General features: G+C 52.8%; 5 protein-coding genes across 5 annotated transcripts; 3 read left to right on the top strand and 2 right to left on the bottom strand.

The window, feature by feature from the left end:
- Nucleotides 1-179: 179 nt before the first annotated feature.
- Nucleotides 180-1191, top strand: AtWU_03004 (class I SAM-dependent methyltransferase; the record flags this gene model as incomplete). Its single annotated transcript, XM_035498117.1, has 2 exons — nucleotides 180-193; nucleotides 258-1191. 2 exons carry the CDS (start codon nucleotides 180-182, stop codon nucleotides 1189-1191), a joined length of 948 nt encoding a protein of 315 aa, XP_035354010.1.
- Nucleotides 1192-2256: 1065 nt separating this feature from the next.
- Nucleotides 2257-3426, bottom strand: AtWU_03003 (uncharacterized protein; the record flags this gene model as incomplete). The annotated part of the gene is made up of 1 exon (XM_035498116.1): nucleotides 2257-3426. The coding sequence occupies one exon, from the start codon at nucleotides 3424-3426 to the stop codon at nucleotides 2257-2259; it is 1170 nt and encodes a 389-aa protein (XP_035354009.1).
- A 1660-nt stretch (nucleotides 3427-5086) lies between these two features.
- Nucleotides 5087-7157, top strand: AtWU_03002 (putative DNA polymerase iota; the record flags this gene model as incomplete). The annotated part of the gene is made up of 3 exons (XM_035498115.1): nucleotides 5087-5134; nucleotides 5258-5545; nucleotides 5676-7157. The coding sequence occupies 3 exons, from the start codon at nucleotides 5087-5089 to the stop codon at nucleotides 7155-7157; spliced, it is 1818 nt and encodes a 605-aa protein (XP_035354008.1).
- A 924-nt stretch (nucleotides 7158-8081) lies between these two features.
- Nucleotides 8082-10510, top strand: admB (ADAM family of metalloprotease ADM-B; the record flags this gene model as incomplete). Its single annotated transcript, XM_035498114.1, has 2 exons — nucleotides 8082-8151; nucleotides 8205-10510. The coding sequence occupies 2 exons, from the start codon at nucleotides 8082-8084 to the stop codon at nucleotides 10508-10510; spliced, it is 2376 nt and encodes a 791-aa protein (XP_035354007.1).
- Nucleotides 10511-11231: 721 nt separating this feature from the next.
- Nucleotides 11232-12147, bottom strand: cdc31 (putative cell division control protein Cdc31; the record flags this gene model as incomplete). The annotated part of the gene is made up of 2 exons (XM_035498113.1): nucleotides 11232-11735; nucleotides 11854-12147. The coding sequence occupies 2 exons, from the start codon at nucleotides 12145-12147 to the stop codon at nucleotides 11232-11234; spliced, it is 798 nt and encodes a 265-aa protein (XP_035354006.1).
- Between the last annotated feature and the right edge of the window lie 363 nt (nucleotides 12148-12510).

Below are 12510 nucleotides of genomic sequence, written 5' to 3'. Positions count from 1 at the left end.
TCATGAGGCTTGCGCACATTGCTGCATACTTAGAGCATAAGAGCCGTAGGAAGGTATGGCGGAGTGATATCCACGCCATGAGTTAGTATATAAATCACTTCTAGTCCTCGGTGACAAGTCCAAAAGGGAGGACTCAAGTTTGATAATATAGTTGCGAAAGGTTACATCACGTCCGACCAATGGCCAGTTTCTCGTGAGTTTTTCCCCGGATGTCTATATTTTCCGACATACTGATGAGCCTTTTTCTGCTCCGCAAGGGATGAAGGTTATGACTGTTCAGCATATGCTGCACATCGCCCTTCCCCTCCCCAGGCTCTGTACGACACTGTTTTAGCCTACCATCAGTCTCCCCGCGAACTATGTGTCGACCTGGGCACTGGCCACGGGGCTGTGGCTCGCGCGCTGGCCACCCATTTCAAATCTGTTATTGGAGTTGATTCCTCCGAGGGCATGCTGAAGCAAGCTGCAAGAACTCAGAAATCGGACGTCAGTAATATCCAATATCACCAGTCCAATGCAGAGTCTCTCCCCTTCATTGCATCGAAGACGGTTGATCTGGTGATCGCCTGTCAAGCAGCACATTGGTTCGACCCTGAGCCGCTCTGGGAAGAGATGACAAGGATAGTCCGGCCGGGGGGTACCGTTGTTTTCTGGAACTGGGGCCATTACGTTGTAATGGGACGCCCGCAGGTTAATCGGGCCTTGCAAAAGTTCTTTTTTGAGGATCTGGTACCGTACTGGCCTCAACCAGGGATATCAGTGTTCAACAATGAATGGATGTATCCCGTTGAATGCCGGGACTTTGCTAACTGGACCGACCTTACAAGGTTGGTGAGTATTCCTGCCGATGATGATGCGCCTGGTGTGTTGGAGACGCCAGGAGCTATAAAAATGCGTGCATCACAGACCCTTGGTAGTCTGGAGACCCTGATACGGACATTGAGTATGGTCCATGAATGGCGCAAGGCACATCCTGAAGCTTTATCAGTAAAAGAGGGCGGATGTGGCGACTGCGTGGACACTCTCATGCGAGATATGATCGAGGGCGACGAAAAATGGCGCGCCTTTGTTACTTCGGGGGGCAATTGGCGGGACATCGAGGTAGATCTCGAAATGCGCAGCATTCTGCTAATGGCTCGAAGGAAACAGTCCCTGTCGTACTGCGCAGATCCGCATGAACGCCAGCCATGACAGCATTCGTTCACCTTTCGATTGAACCTATGCAGGTTGGACCTACGACACTAGAGATCGCCTTGGGGAAATAATCGAGAATGGAGGCTCAAAGTTTTGGAGAAAGTATGTAGGAGAAGATGATGGAGCGGCCCGCTGCTGCTGCTTAGCAGGTCAGGTGCTGCACGTGGTTTTTCTTCTTCGCGGATTGTTACCATTTCTATTCTTTAATTGCCTTTGGATATCTGTCACCCGTAGTCTTACGTTAATCTTGGATTTTCCTGTCAACATTATAGAATTCATTATCATAATATGCGAGAGAAGAGAAGACGACACCTTCGAGATCACGGTTATTATATTTCTGTCCTGGCTCGACAAACAGTCTGCAACTCTGACCGAGTTGGCAATAGTCTATGAGCTATTTCTCTTTAATCTTTTCTTTTCTTTTCTTTTCTTTCTTCTTTCTTCTTTCTCTTGAAAGTCTGAGGGTTGGCTGGCTGGCACCATAAGATCTATCTAAAGGATGATCTGCAAGTCGATGCAGCTATTACTAGATAGATTAGTTGGATATTATGACGCAATGGCGATCCACGAAAGTTAATATCATGGGGTCTCCGCATGTTATTATTGTTGCTATATTAAGCATAGGATGGGGAATGCGTCAGAGATCGACCGTCGTATTTATGATTTGTATGAAGCATGGAGCTGCATGAACATACGGCAGGCACGTAGCACAAGCATTACACGGGTGAAAGTGGAATGTAGCCATGTGATCATCTGGTCAGATTGCATTCACATGCATGGAAATATATATTATTGGAAGAAGATATGAAAATATTTATAGAGAAAGTAGGCAGAAGTGTAAAAAGTTGACTGGTCGGTGAATGTAAATGGCATGAACGTCCTGACATTCAAGGTAGAGCTTCCCGACCAGAAAAAGAAAAGAAAAGAAAATCCCAAATCAATAATAGCTATCTAGCAATATGTCTGAAAGTAGGATGGGGTATGCTGTGGTTCATCTGCCGTCTATATGCATAATTCGTGATCATCAATGCAAGGGGGTTCGTAACCAAGCATGGGTTATCGTCATTGATCGGCATGTGCGCATTCAAGTTCGTGGGTGGTGTGCGTCTGCCACTCGTCATTTACCGTTTCCACATCCGACGAGACAGATGAACTGGGGCTGGAGTGGTAGAGTGTGGTACTGGCGCTGGACAGCGGAGGGTCGGAGGACGGGGTCTCCGTTTCGGACTCGTGCGGTATCGTTTCAGGCTGGGACACGGATGATGTTGAGCCCGTCTCATCCTGGGCGGGATGAAGCAGTTTGTCACGATTCTCTAACGGTCCCAGGGTCCATCGCCATTCGCAGCGACGTTTAGCTCGCTTCCTGCGCGGCGTTTGTGGTGTCAGGCTGCCTGGGTTGCTGGGTCCCGCGATTCCGTCCATCAAGGCCACTGCCCGGACTTGCCTCTCGGCATTGGAATGTTTGCGCTTCTTCCGCTTAATGGGAGACGATGTCTTTTTCCCTAAGCCGGCCTCGGGCTCATCTTCGGAAGTGCTGGAATCCGAGGGACACCCGCTGGCGTTGGAATCCGAGTCCTCATCTGATGAGGTCACCTCTGGTTGCTGAGGTTGAGGTTGGAGTGCAGGCTCGGGATCATCGTGTAAATCAGAGTGGCGTGCCGTGTAGTGCACGGTCTGAATTTCCTCTTCCAAGGGATTGCGATAGCTGACCTGCTTCTTCGCGGGAAAGAAGACGCGGCGCGCGCTCGGTCCACCATTCGGCCCGGTAGTGGCCACCGATCCAGCCCGTCGGCGGCAGGTCGGCTCGAGCGGCGAGTTTCGCAAGATACTCTTCACCCCCAGTGGGAGTTGGTATGGGTTGTGTGTGGTAAATGGAGAGGATGGTTTGCTGAAACGTTGGTTGGATGGGTGTTTGGATGACGGAGAGGCAGTGGCGGATGAAGGGCCGGTGACCTCGTAGGCATTTTTGAAGGTATTGCGGACGGTTGGAGATGCCGTTCCGGTTGCGAGAGAGAGGGACAGTCCCGTTGACGATGTGCCAAAGGTTCGGGGAAGAGAGGAAGTTTGGAGAGTCAACTTCGGTCGGGATGATATCGTAGTTTGTTGTGTGGAACTGGCGGATGAGGAGGAAGAGGAGGAGTTGGTGGTCGCAGTCGAAGCCAGACTGCAGACCATGTTGGAGGAAGAAGACGAAGGGTGGGATGCTTGCGGGGTCATGGGGGTTGCGAGCATGGCGAAGGCCCCCAAACACAACGGCGGAGGGAGCAGTAGAAGAAGAAGAAGAGGGAGGAAGAGAGGAAGGAGAGGAGAATAAACGAAATGAGATCGGAAAGCGAGGAGGTCTTTGGGGGGTGCAACAGTAAGGCCCCGCACCAAGAAGCAGCAAAGACGAAGCAGAAGCAGTAGCGCCTTGCCAACAGCACCGGAGTGTGATTCAAGATGCAGAAGTGCAACAACCGGCTCCAAGCGCGTTAAATCCAGGGACGATAAGGTTCTGAAATAAGACCAGGTGGGATCCCAAGCACTGGAACCAAGCAGACAAGAGACGTGGGCACTTGTACGAGGGTCGCCTTATTTTAGAATGATCTGCGACTCATGGTTTGTTGGAATGTTGAAGAAATGACTGTTGGAACCAGAGGATAAGCCAGAGGATAGGCAGAAGAAGATCGATTAAAGTCAGTCCAAGAGGAAACTGGGTTAAATGAAAATGAAAATGAAAATATCTTTTAGCCGCGGGGGAGGGAAATTAAAGAAATTAAGAAATTAAGAAATTACTGTTAATCAAAAGTGCTAAATTTACGAGTCTTCGCCATCCTATCATCCAACCATCCAACCATCCAAGCCGGGCTGGATGGAGTCGCTGGACTCCATCGTACCCTCAGCATCTCCATTCAGGCATGTCTACTCTTCACAGTCTCAGTGCTCCTCTGCTGGACCACCGACCGGCTAGTCGCTCCCCATCTAATTATAACCCAACTATTGACGCCGCCGCCGACGGGCCCCAGTTTTCCGATGATCGAGAATGGCCGATCTTTCCAACGGCTCCATTCCATCTGCCATCTTCTGGCCATCGACGCCCGGGCGAGACACGCGGCCGATCCATTCCTCCAGCAGTCTGATCTCCGCCATGTCTCTGCTAGAAATCTGCCTAGTGTTGACTCACATCCACAATGAGTGTATGTTTTGATTCATTTCCACGTTGGAGTATTGCTGGGTTGTCGTTCCCGGGCACGAGTTGAGAGACGTTATTTATAGCAATTGAACTGGAGCAGGAAAAAGGGAAAAGGTGCGCGTCACAGTGCCGCCCTTACGTAAGGCAGTTGCATCTGGCACGGACCAATCAAAACTGCAGCTGACGCGGTGTTCTAAAAATGGGATAGTCCCTGCACGAGTGACTGTGGGGAAATAACACCTCTTTGGGTTAGTGTCATGGTCACGCACTTACTGAGTCAGCCAGGGTCCAACCAACCAGAAAGTCTGAATGGGCTTTACCCCAGCCACCCAGCGACCGAAGCGTGACCACTGCACCAGCCACATCCCAGCCGCAGGTTTGTTGCCCAATCAGCTGGATGCCGCAATTCGCACTAAACAGAATGTTGCATCGCACTATCTATCCTACTATCTATGGATCTATCTCGGTTGACTATCGAATCTCTTCTCGCTACTTGATGACAGGTGCGGACGGACAAATTCCCTTTTTGAGCTCCCATCTCCAGCCCTCTGCATTCCGGTAATATTATCCACCGGAGGTTTTCGCAGCATCCTTTTCGCCTCCCTACTACGGATACAGTAGGGACTCAGTACAAGGTAGCAGACGGAATACAACTCTCCGTTGAGGTCTGCCTGGAATTTGATCCCCGCTGGCCCTCTCTCAGTCGATGCTACATAGTTCATGGCTGTGTTACCATCCAGAGACGACCGCCGAATCATCCTCCACTTTGTCAGTCACGCTACCCATATAGTGATCCATACTGCACTCAAATAAAAATAACGTTTTCAAAACCCTACGGGAAACGTGACTCCATTCGGCCGTTAGCTAACTGCCTCTCTGCAATCCCCACAGGATTATGATTGTTTCTACGCCTCGGTCTTCGAGGTGGAGCAGCCGGTGCTGAAATCCTTGCCGTTGGCCGTCCAGCAGAAACAGATTGTAGTCACCTGTAATTATGAGGCCCGCCGGCGCGGGTTGCGCAAGCTCCAGTTGATCAAAGAGGCCAAACAAATCTGCCCGGACGTCGTCATTGTCTTAGGTGAAGATCTGTCTAGATTTCGCGATGTATCCAAGGATCTGTTCCTCTACATTAGGTCCTTCGTCTGGGGGGAGAAGGTCGAAAGACTCGGATTTGATGAGGTATGTATTGCTAGTTTCGACTCTGCTGCAAACTTGATTTCATTGTCAGGACTGCCCGTTGAGGTGGTTCTCCACGGGTTCCTGGGCTGCAGTGAGCTTCTTCGCGATCCCATCTAATACCCGCCTGCAGTTGTTTTTGGATGTCACCGAGATGATCAACTACAATGTCGATCTGTTGAATCGCTATGATCTGGAACATTCATTCTTTCATCTGGACCGGCACGAACCCACCGTGGGTTTCACTTATGATGCCACCCGATTATGTGGCTCCACTTACCCAGCTGATTCGAATACGATCGCTGCCGCTGCGCCCTCGACGACTGCGACAGCTGACGAAGACGCATCAGCCTGGCTTTACACTCGACTGCTGGTGGCCTCGCACCTCGCAGGCTACCTTCGTGGTCAACTGGAGCAGCAGAAAGGGTACACTGCCACAGTGGGGATCTCTACGTCCAAGCTTCTCGCCAAGCTCGCAGGCAGCACTCATAAACCGAACAACCAGACCACGCTGCTTCCCCCGTATACTACACCGACGCTTGCTGCGCCCAGTAATGTGCTGAATTTTCTCGATGCGCACGAAATCAGGAAGATCCCTGGGATCGGCTCCAAACTGACGCGGAAACTCTGTCACTATCTTGCTGATGAAGGCGCTCACTCAGTCCCAGCGGTGACCGCCGACGACACCGCTGACTCTGACAAGGTGACTGTGAGAGACATCCGGTTGTTGCCTGGCATGGGCCCGTCCCTGCTCAGTCGGATCTTAGGGGGTCCAGGGGCACCCCGAGATATCGGGGTGCGGGTCTGGGGACTGCTGCATGGCGTAGACAATACCGAGGTCGTCCAGGCAGGAGATTTGCCCACGCAGATAAGCATTGAAGATTCCTACGGTCGCCTGGACAGTTTCGACAGCGTCCGTAAAGAGCTAGTCTCGCTCACAGGGAGCTTACTTCGTCGGATGCGGACGGATCTGACAGAGAAGGACAGGGAGACTGACAGTACAGCAGCAAACCAAGTTGCAGTATCTAAAGTCCGATGGCTCGCGCATCCACGGACCCTGCGGCTGTCCACCCGGCCCCGATCTGCCACAGACAATGCGCAAGCTTACCATGGGGGGAGAATTTCTCGGTCAGCGCCGCTGCCCGGCTATGTCTTTCATCTTGATGAGAGTGTAGACGCGCTGGCTGAACGGTTGGTACAAGATCAGCTACTGTCCATGTTCCGCAAGCTTCACCCGGAGAGATCTGGGTGGAACCTGCGGTTAATGAATGTCGCTGTGACGAATCTGGTAGAGGCAGCTGGAGAACGGAAGCAAAGCAGTGGACGCGATATTGGTAAGATGTTTCAGAGCCAAGGGTCGCGGCGCAACGATGCCTTGGCCATTTCTGGGCCAGTGCCTGTCTTTACGGGCAACAGCGGCACGATGATTCACCCTCAGGAACCCCTTCATCGTGGAGACGGTGCAGTCGTGACTGAGCACGAAGTGGAGGAAGCTGCATGGGAAGAGAGCGATGGAGAAGATGGCATGGCTTGTGTAGCATGTGGCGTCTGCGGCGCCATGATTCCGCATTTCGCCCGAGAGGCACACGAAGCATTTCATTTGGTTCCAGACTGACCGTGATTTGGGATTGCCGGGCGCTAAACTGCGGGGGGAATGATGACACCATGGTTGAAGAGTATTGACACCAGGAATGAGTGGTTATTGCTCTTGAGTTATAGTAAGACAACAGAATAATGAGCGATGATCCGTAAGCGCCGGGAGGCTTGGCGGGTGTCCGCGACAACCAAAAGCGGAGAAGCGATGAATCGACCATCAAATGGTTTGTTGTTGTTGATTCGGGGTCCAGTTGCAATCCCTGAACCGGACCCTGTCAATCCCTCTCCTCAAGTCCCTCGCTACTATCCTCCGCTTTTTCCACCCCCTCCACTTTATCTTCCCATCCATCATCTTCCATTCTCTCAATTCAATTCACTTTCGTTGAATTAGACTCGCTCCTGTTTGCCCTCTGGACCAACGTGTATTTGTTTACTGTTTGGAGGGAGATTCTCGCCATTCATTCCAGATTTCCGCCCGCCCGCCAAGGCGGCTGCGCCTTCAGCCAAGCCAAACCTCCTTGGTTCGCCAACTGGAAGAATCCCTTTCACTCCCTCGTCAAGTGAGTCTCACTGCTCACTCCGGTTGTTGCGCCGTCGCTCTCTCTCCCTCTCCCTCTCCCTCTCCACACCTCCAGTATACTTCCTCTGAAGGTGTGCGAGACTGCGACGATCCGGGGAAGAATAAAACCCCCTCCAGTGCAGCTTAATCTCCGGAGTGATCCGTCATACATGACCGGATCCCGAGCCAAGATCTCGACCGGGTCCATTCAGCCGTGAAAGGGAACTCATTCGTTTCCACTTTTCGTCGCTGCCTGATGCTGTGGACCGAAGGGCTCTGCTAACCCTGACTTTCCGGATCTCTCGCTGTTGTTTTGATGCCAGCACACTCGTTCAGCGCATACCTTCAACCTCTCCCATCGGCTGTCTTCACTCGCTGACAGCCATGCGGTTTCTTACCTATTCCCTGCCCTTCATTGCAAGTGCTATATCACTCTTTGGGGCCAGTGTACAAGGTTAGTTCGGCGATATCCGGCGCATGGGTCTGTTCTAACTTGAATGAATGCAGCTCGATCACAAGCTCCAAGTGCCATTCGTCATGTCTCGACGCTTGACCAGCCCACCATCAAGACGCCCTCGCAGCGGGTCGATCACCTTGACCACTTTGACATCACCTTCAATATTCATGACACGCACCAGCGGATAAAGCTGGAGCTGGAACCCAACCACGACATCCTGGCAGAAGACGCATCCGTACAGTACCTCGACGCCGACGGGAACGTGCGACGCCACGAGCCCATTGCCCGACATGAGCACAAGGTCTTCAAGGGGAGGAGTCTACTCGGGCGAGGAAAAGGCATGTGGGATCCGGTCGGATGGGCGCGGATCTACTTGAAGCAGGATGGTTCGGAGCCACTGTTTGAGGGAGTCTTCAGTGTCGACGGCGACAACCATCACGTTCAGCTGAAATCGGCATACATGGAGAAGAAACGCCCCGTGGATGTCGACCTTCCTGACTCAGCGAAGGATTATATGATCTTCTACCGGGATTCGGATATGGTGCGTCTACATACGGAATTGAAGCGGTCGTCGCTCGGATCAACCTCGTGTCAAGCCGATCAGCTCGGCTTCAACACCAACCCCAACCACCCTGTGCTACAACCGTACGTCCAGGCGGAACCGGATGCGTGGGGAGCGATGTCGTTGAACTCTTTGTTTGGACTCAACAAGCGCCAGTCTGATATCGGAAGTGTGTCCGGTAATGCTGGTGGTGTCAATCTGGCGTCGACCATTGGCGATACTTCGGGCTGTCCGAGCACGAAACAGGTGGCTCTGATTGGCGTTGCAACGGACTGCTCCTTTACCGGCTCATTTAACAACGAGACGGCCGCCAAGGAATGGGTCATCAGTACTGTGAACAGCGCGTCCAATGTTTACGAAAAGTCCTTTAACATTACGATTGGGCTGCGGAATTTGACCATCACCGACAGCTCGTGCCCCGACAACCCGCCTGCAGCCACGGCATGGAACATGCCCTGCTCCAGCGGAAATCTCACCTCCCGACTGGATCTGTTCTCCAAGTGGCGCGGTGAGCAATCGGACGACAATGCTTATTGGACCTTGATGAGCGATTGCGCGACGGGCAACGAGGTCGGACTGTCCTGGCTGGGCCAACTCTGTAATAGCGATGCTTCTTCGGATGGCTCCAGTACGGTCAGTGGAACTAACGTTGTCGTTCGGTCTTCCGGCTCGGATTGGCAAATTTTTGCTCATGAATCTGGCCACACCTTCGGCGCCGTCCACGACTGTGACTCTCAGACCTGTGCGCAGGATCTTGAAGCTTCGTCTCAGTGCTGTCCTTTGACCTCAAGCACCTGCGATGCCAACGCAAAATACATTATGAACCCCACAACTGGCACAGACATCACCTCGTTCTCGCAATGCACTATCGGAAATATTTGCGCAGCCTTGGGCCGCAACAGCGTCAAGTCCAGTTGTCTCTCCGCCAACCGCGACGTCACCACCTACACTGGTAGCCAGTGCGGCAACGGAATCGTCGAGTCCGGCGAAGACTGCGACTGTGGCGGGGAAGATGGCTGTGGCAACAACAACTGCTGCGACGCGAAGACATGCAAGTTCAAGTCGGGAGCTGTGTGTGATGACTCCAACGACAGCTGCTGTTCAAGCTGCCAATTCTCCTCAGCCGGGACAGTATGTCGCGCCAGTCGCGGCGACTGCGACGTGGCAGAGACTTGCAGCGGCAAATCCAGCACTTGTCCCACCGACTCGTTCAAGAAGGACGGCACCAGCTGCGGCAGCAGTGGCTCGGGACTCGCCTGCGCGAGTGGCCAATGCACCAGCCGGGACTACCAATGCCGCAGTGTAATGGGCAGTCTCCTCCACAGCAACGACACCTACGCATGTTCCTCCTTTAGTTCCTCCTGCGAATTGGTCTGCACCTCCCCGAAGATCGGCACGTGCTACAGCGTCAACCAGAACTTCCTCGACGGCACTCCCTGCGGCAGTGGTGGCTACTGCAGCAACGGCGACTGCAAGGGCCAGAACGTCGAATCCTGGATCAAGAACCACAAGGGCATCGTAATCGGTGTCGCCTGCGCCGTAGGCGCCCTCATCCTTCTAGCCCTGATGACCTGCATCGTGAACCGCTGTCGTCAAGCCCGCGCCCCCAAACCCGTCCCGCGTCCAGTGCCCTACGGACCCTGGCCCGGCGCTAGACCTCCCCCGCCGCCGCCCATGAACCAGTGGCCGGCGCGAGGCTATCAAGGATTAGGGAACGAGCCGCCGCCACCATATCCCGGGGTAGCCGGCCAGCCAGGACCGCAATATATGTCTCCCCAGGGGCGGTACGCTTGATTGACGGGGGTTTTCGTGCGATTTAGTATGCATTATGATTCTTGCAGCCACTAGCATTGCATTTTGTAACGATTGCTTGATTGAACTAGTTGATCTTAACATTCTTTGTCTTGGAGTGGAGGCGTGTTTTAGAGTTTTGGTTTGGTGCTGGATTGTTGTTCTTTTCTATATGGGGTCTGGGTGTTTCTTTAAACTTACAATCAATGGATACAGTGCCCGGGGTCGGTTCACGTCTTGCTCAATCAATCATTCTTTCTTTCTTTCTTTGATCGTTTACCTTCTCTCCCTTTCTTGCCCATATTAGACGGGCCGTGGTATGTATGGTCGGGGGTTCTGATGTATGTATTCTTGCCGTGTATAATGAACTCTTCGAACTATATATTACTCCCGTCTTGTAGGTATCGTGGGTAACAGTGACTATAGCATGGTAGTCGTAGTAGCAGTCAGGAAGAGATTCGATATTGATAATCCTATTTCCATGGTATAGTCAAAATCCCAAATCAATTGGCGCCAGTCCATGCAGAGTACGAGTGGTAAATAATTAGACGTCAACAAGAAAACACAGACACACCAAGGACAATTCAGTCAGGTAAACAAGAATAAACCATCCATCTCCCATCTACCCACCAAACCGGGAAATTCCACCCAATCCACATACATATCCAATAATAGAGAAAAAAAAAAAACTAAAGAAAGAGAGGTATAAAAAAAAGATGAAGAATCACTGCCAACAAATTCCGACGAACGCCTCGCGCGTGACACCCCCGACACCCTCCAAATCAAACTCCTCAATCATAGCCCTCAACTCCTCCTCTTCGAGGCCCGTCTCACCCAATTCCCTGGCTACGCGCCTCAAATCCTCCAGATCAATGTAACCCTTCCCGCCTTCATCGAACAGTTCGAACGCGCGCAGGATCTCGTCGCGCGGATCCCGCTCCAGTATCTTCAGCGCCGTGACGGCCTGAAAGGCCGATAGTGGCATGAGCAAGTTACTCGGGTGTTGGGGGTTCGTAGTTGCTGCCGCGCGGTTCTGTTGTTGCTGGGGTGGGGGAGGGTTGCCGGCGTTCTGTTGTTGCTGTTGTTGGACTTGGGGACGCGGGACGCCGTAGGTGGTTAGGAGGGAGATGAGCTCTTGTTTGGGGAGGGTGAAGCCTAGGGCACGGAAGGCGACGCGGAGTTCGTGGTAGTCGAGGTGGCGGTCGCGGTCGAGGTCGAAGAGGGTGAACTGTTTGTTTTATCTCGTTAATCATGTGTTGTTCCGTCTAGGATGCAGAGTGTATGTATGTATGTGTGTATGTGCTTGTTGTTGACGGGGAGTGACTTGGAGAGGGGGGGGTAATTACAGCTTCGTTGATCTCTTCGCGTTGCTCTTCTGTCAATCGGTTCAAGGGGTTCGTGTCTTGTTGGGGTTGTGAATGCATGGGTGGTTGCGGTGGTGCTTGCGATGGACCTGGTGCCTGTTGGCTGGCTTTGGGGTCGGCGAAGTCGCCGGCCGTGGGAGCGCCGGGCGCGCCGGCGAGACTGCGGTGTCGCGAGAAGGAGGAGGCGCTGAAGGGGAGGGCGTTGGCGTTGATGGATCGGTCGGGGAGTTTTCCTGAGGCGTAGGAGCGCGTGCCGAAGGGTTGTGAGGAAGCCATTGTGTTTGGTTGTTGGTGGTGTGGTTTAGGTCGGTGAGAGGGCACCCCGACCGCGGTCGGTCGGTGGGGGGTGGAGGGTGAGAGTCAATGGAGGGGTGTTGTTGGTGCAAGGAGTTGAGAGAGTGGGATTGGATTTGCGATGGGTAAAATGACAGGTTGTAAGGGGGTGGTGGTGCAGTGGGTAAACAATCTGGAGACTTTGGGCGATGAGATGAAGAGCTGGAGGAGGAAGAGGAGAGAAAGATGGAGGTGGAGACGCGATGGAGACGCGAGGCGGCGGTTTGATTGGCGGCGGAGGCTAACCTGGAACATGTTTGGTTTGAACATCCTACTTTGTACTTATTTCTTGGTAGACTAGAAGTC

The sequence above is a fragment of the Aspergillus tubingensis genome (assembly GCF_013340325.1).
Source record: "Aspergillus tubingensis WU-2223L DNA, scaffold_4, whole genome shotgun sequence".
Lineage (NCBI taxonomy): Eukaryota > Fungi > Ascomycota > Eurotiomycetes > Eurotiales > Aspergillaceae > Aspergillus > Aspergillus tubingensis.
This window is presented reverse-complemented; position numbering and strand designations above follow the sequence as displayed.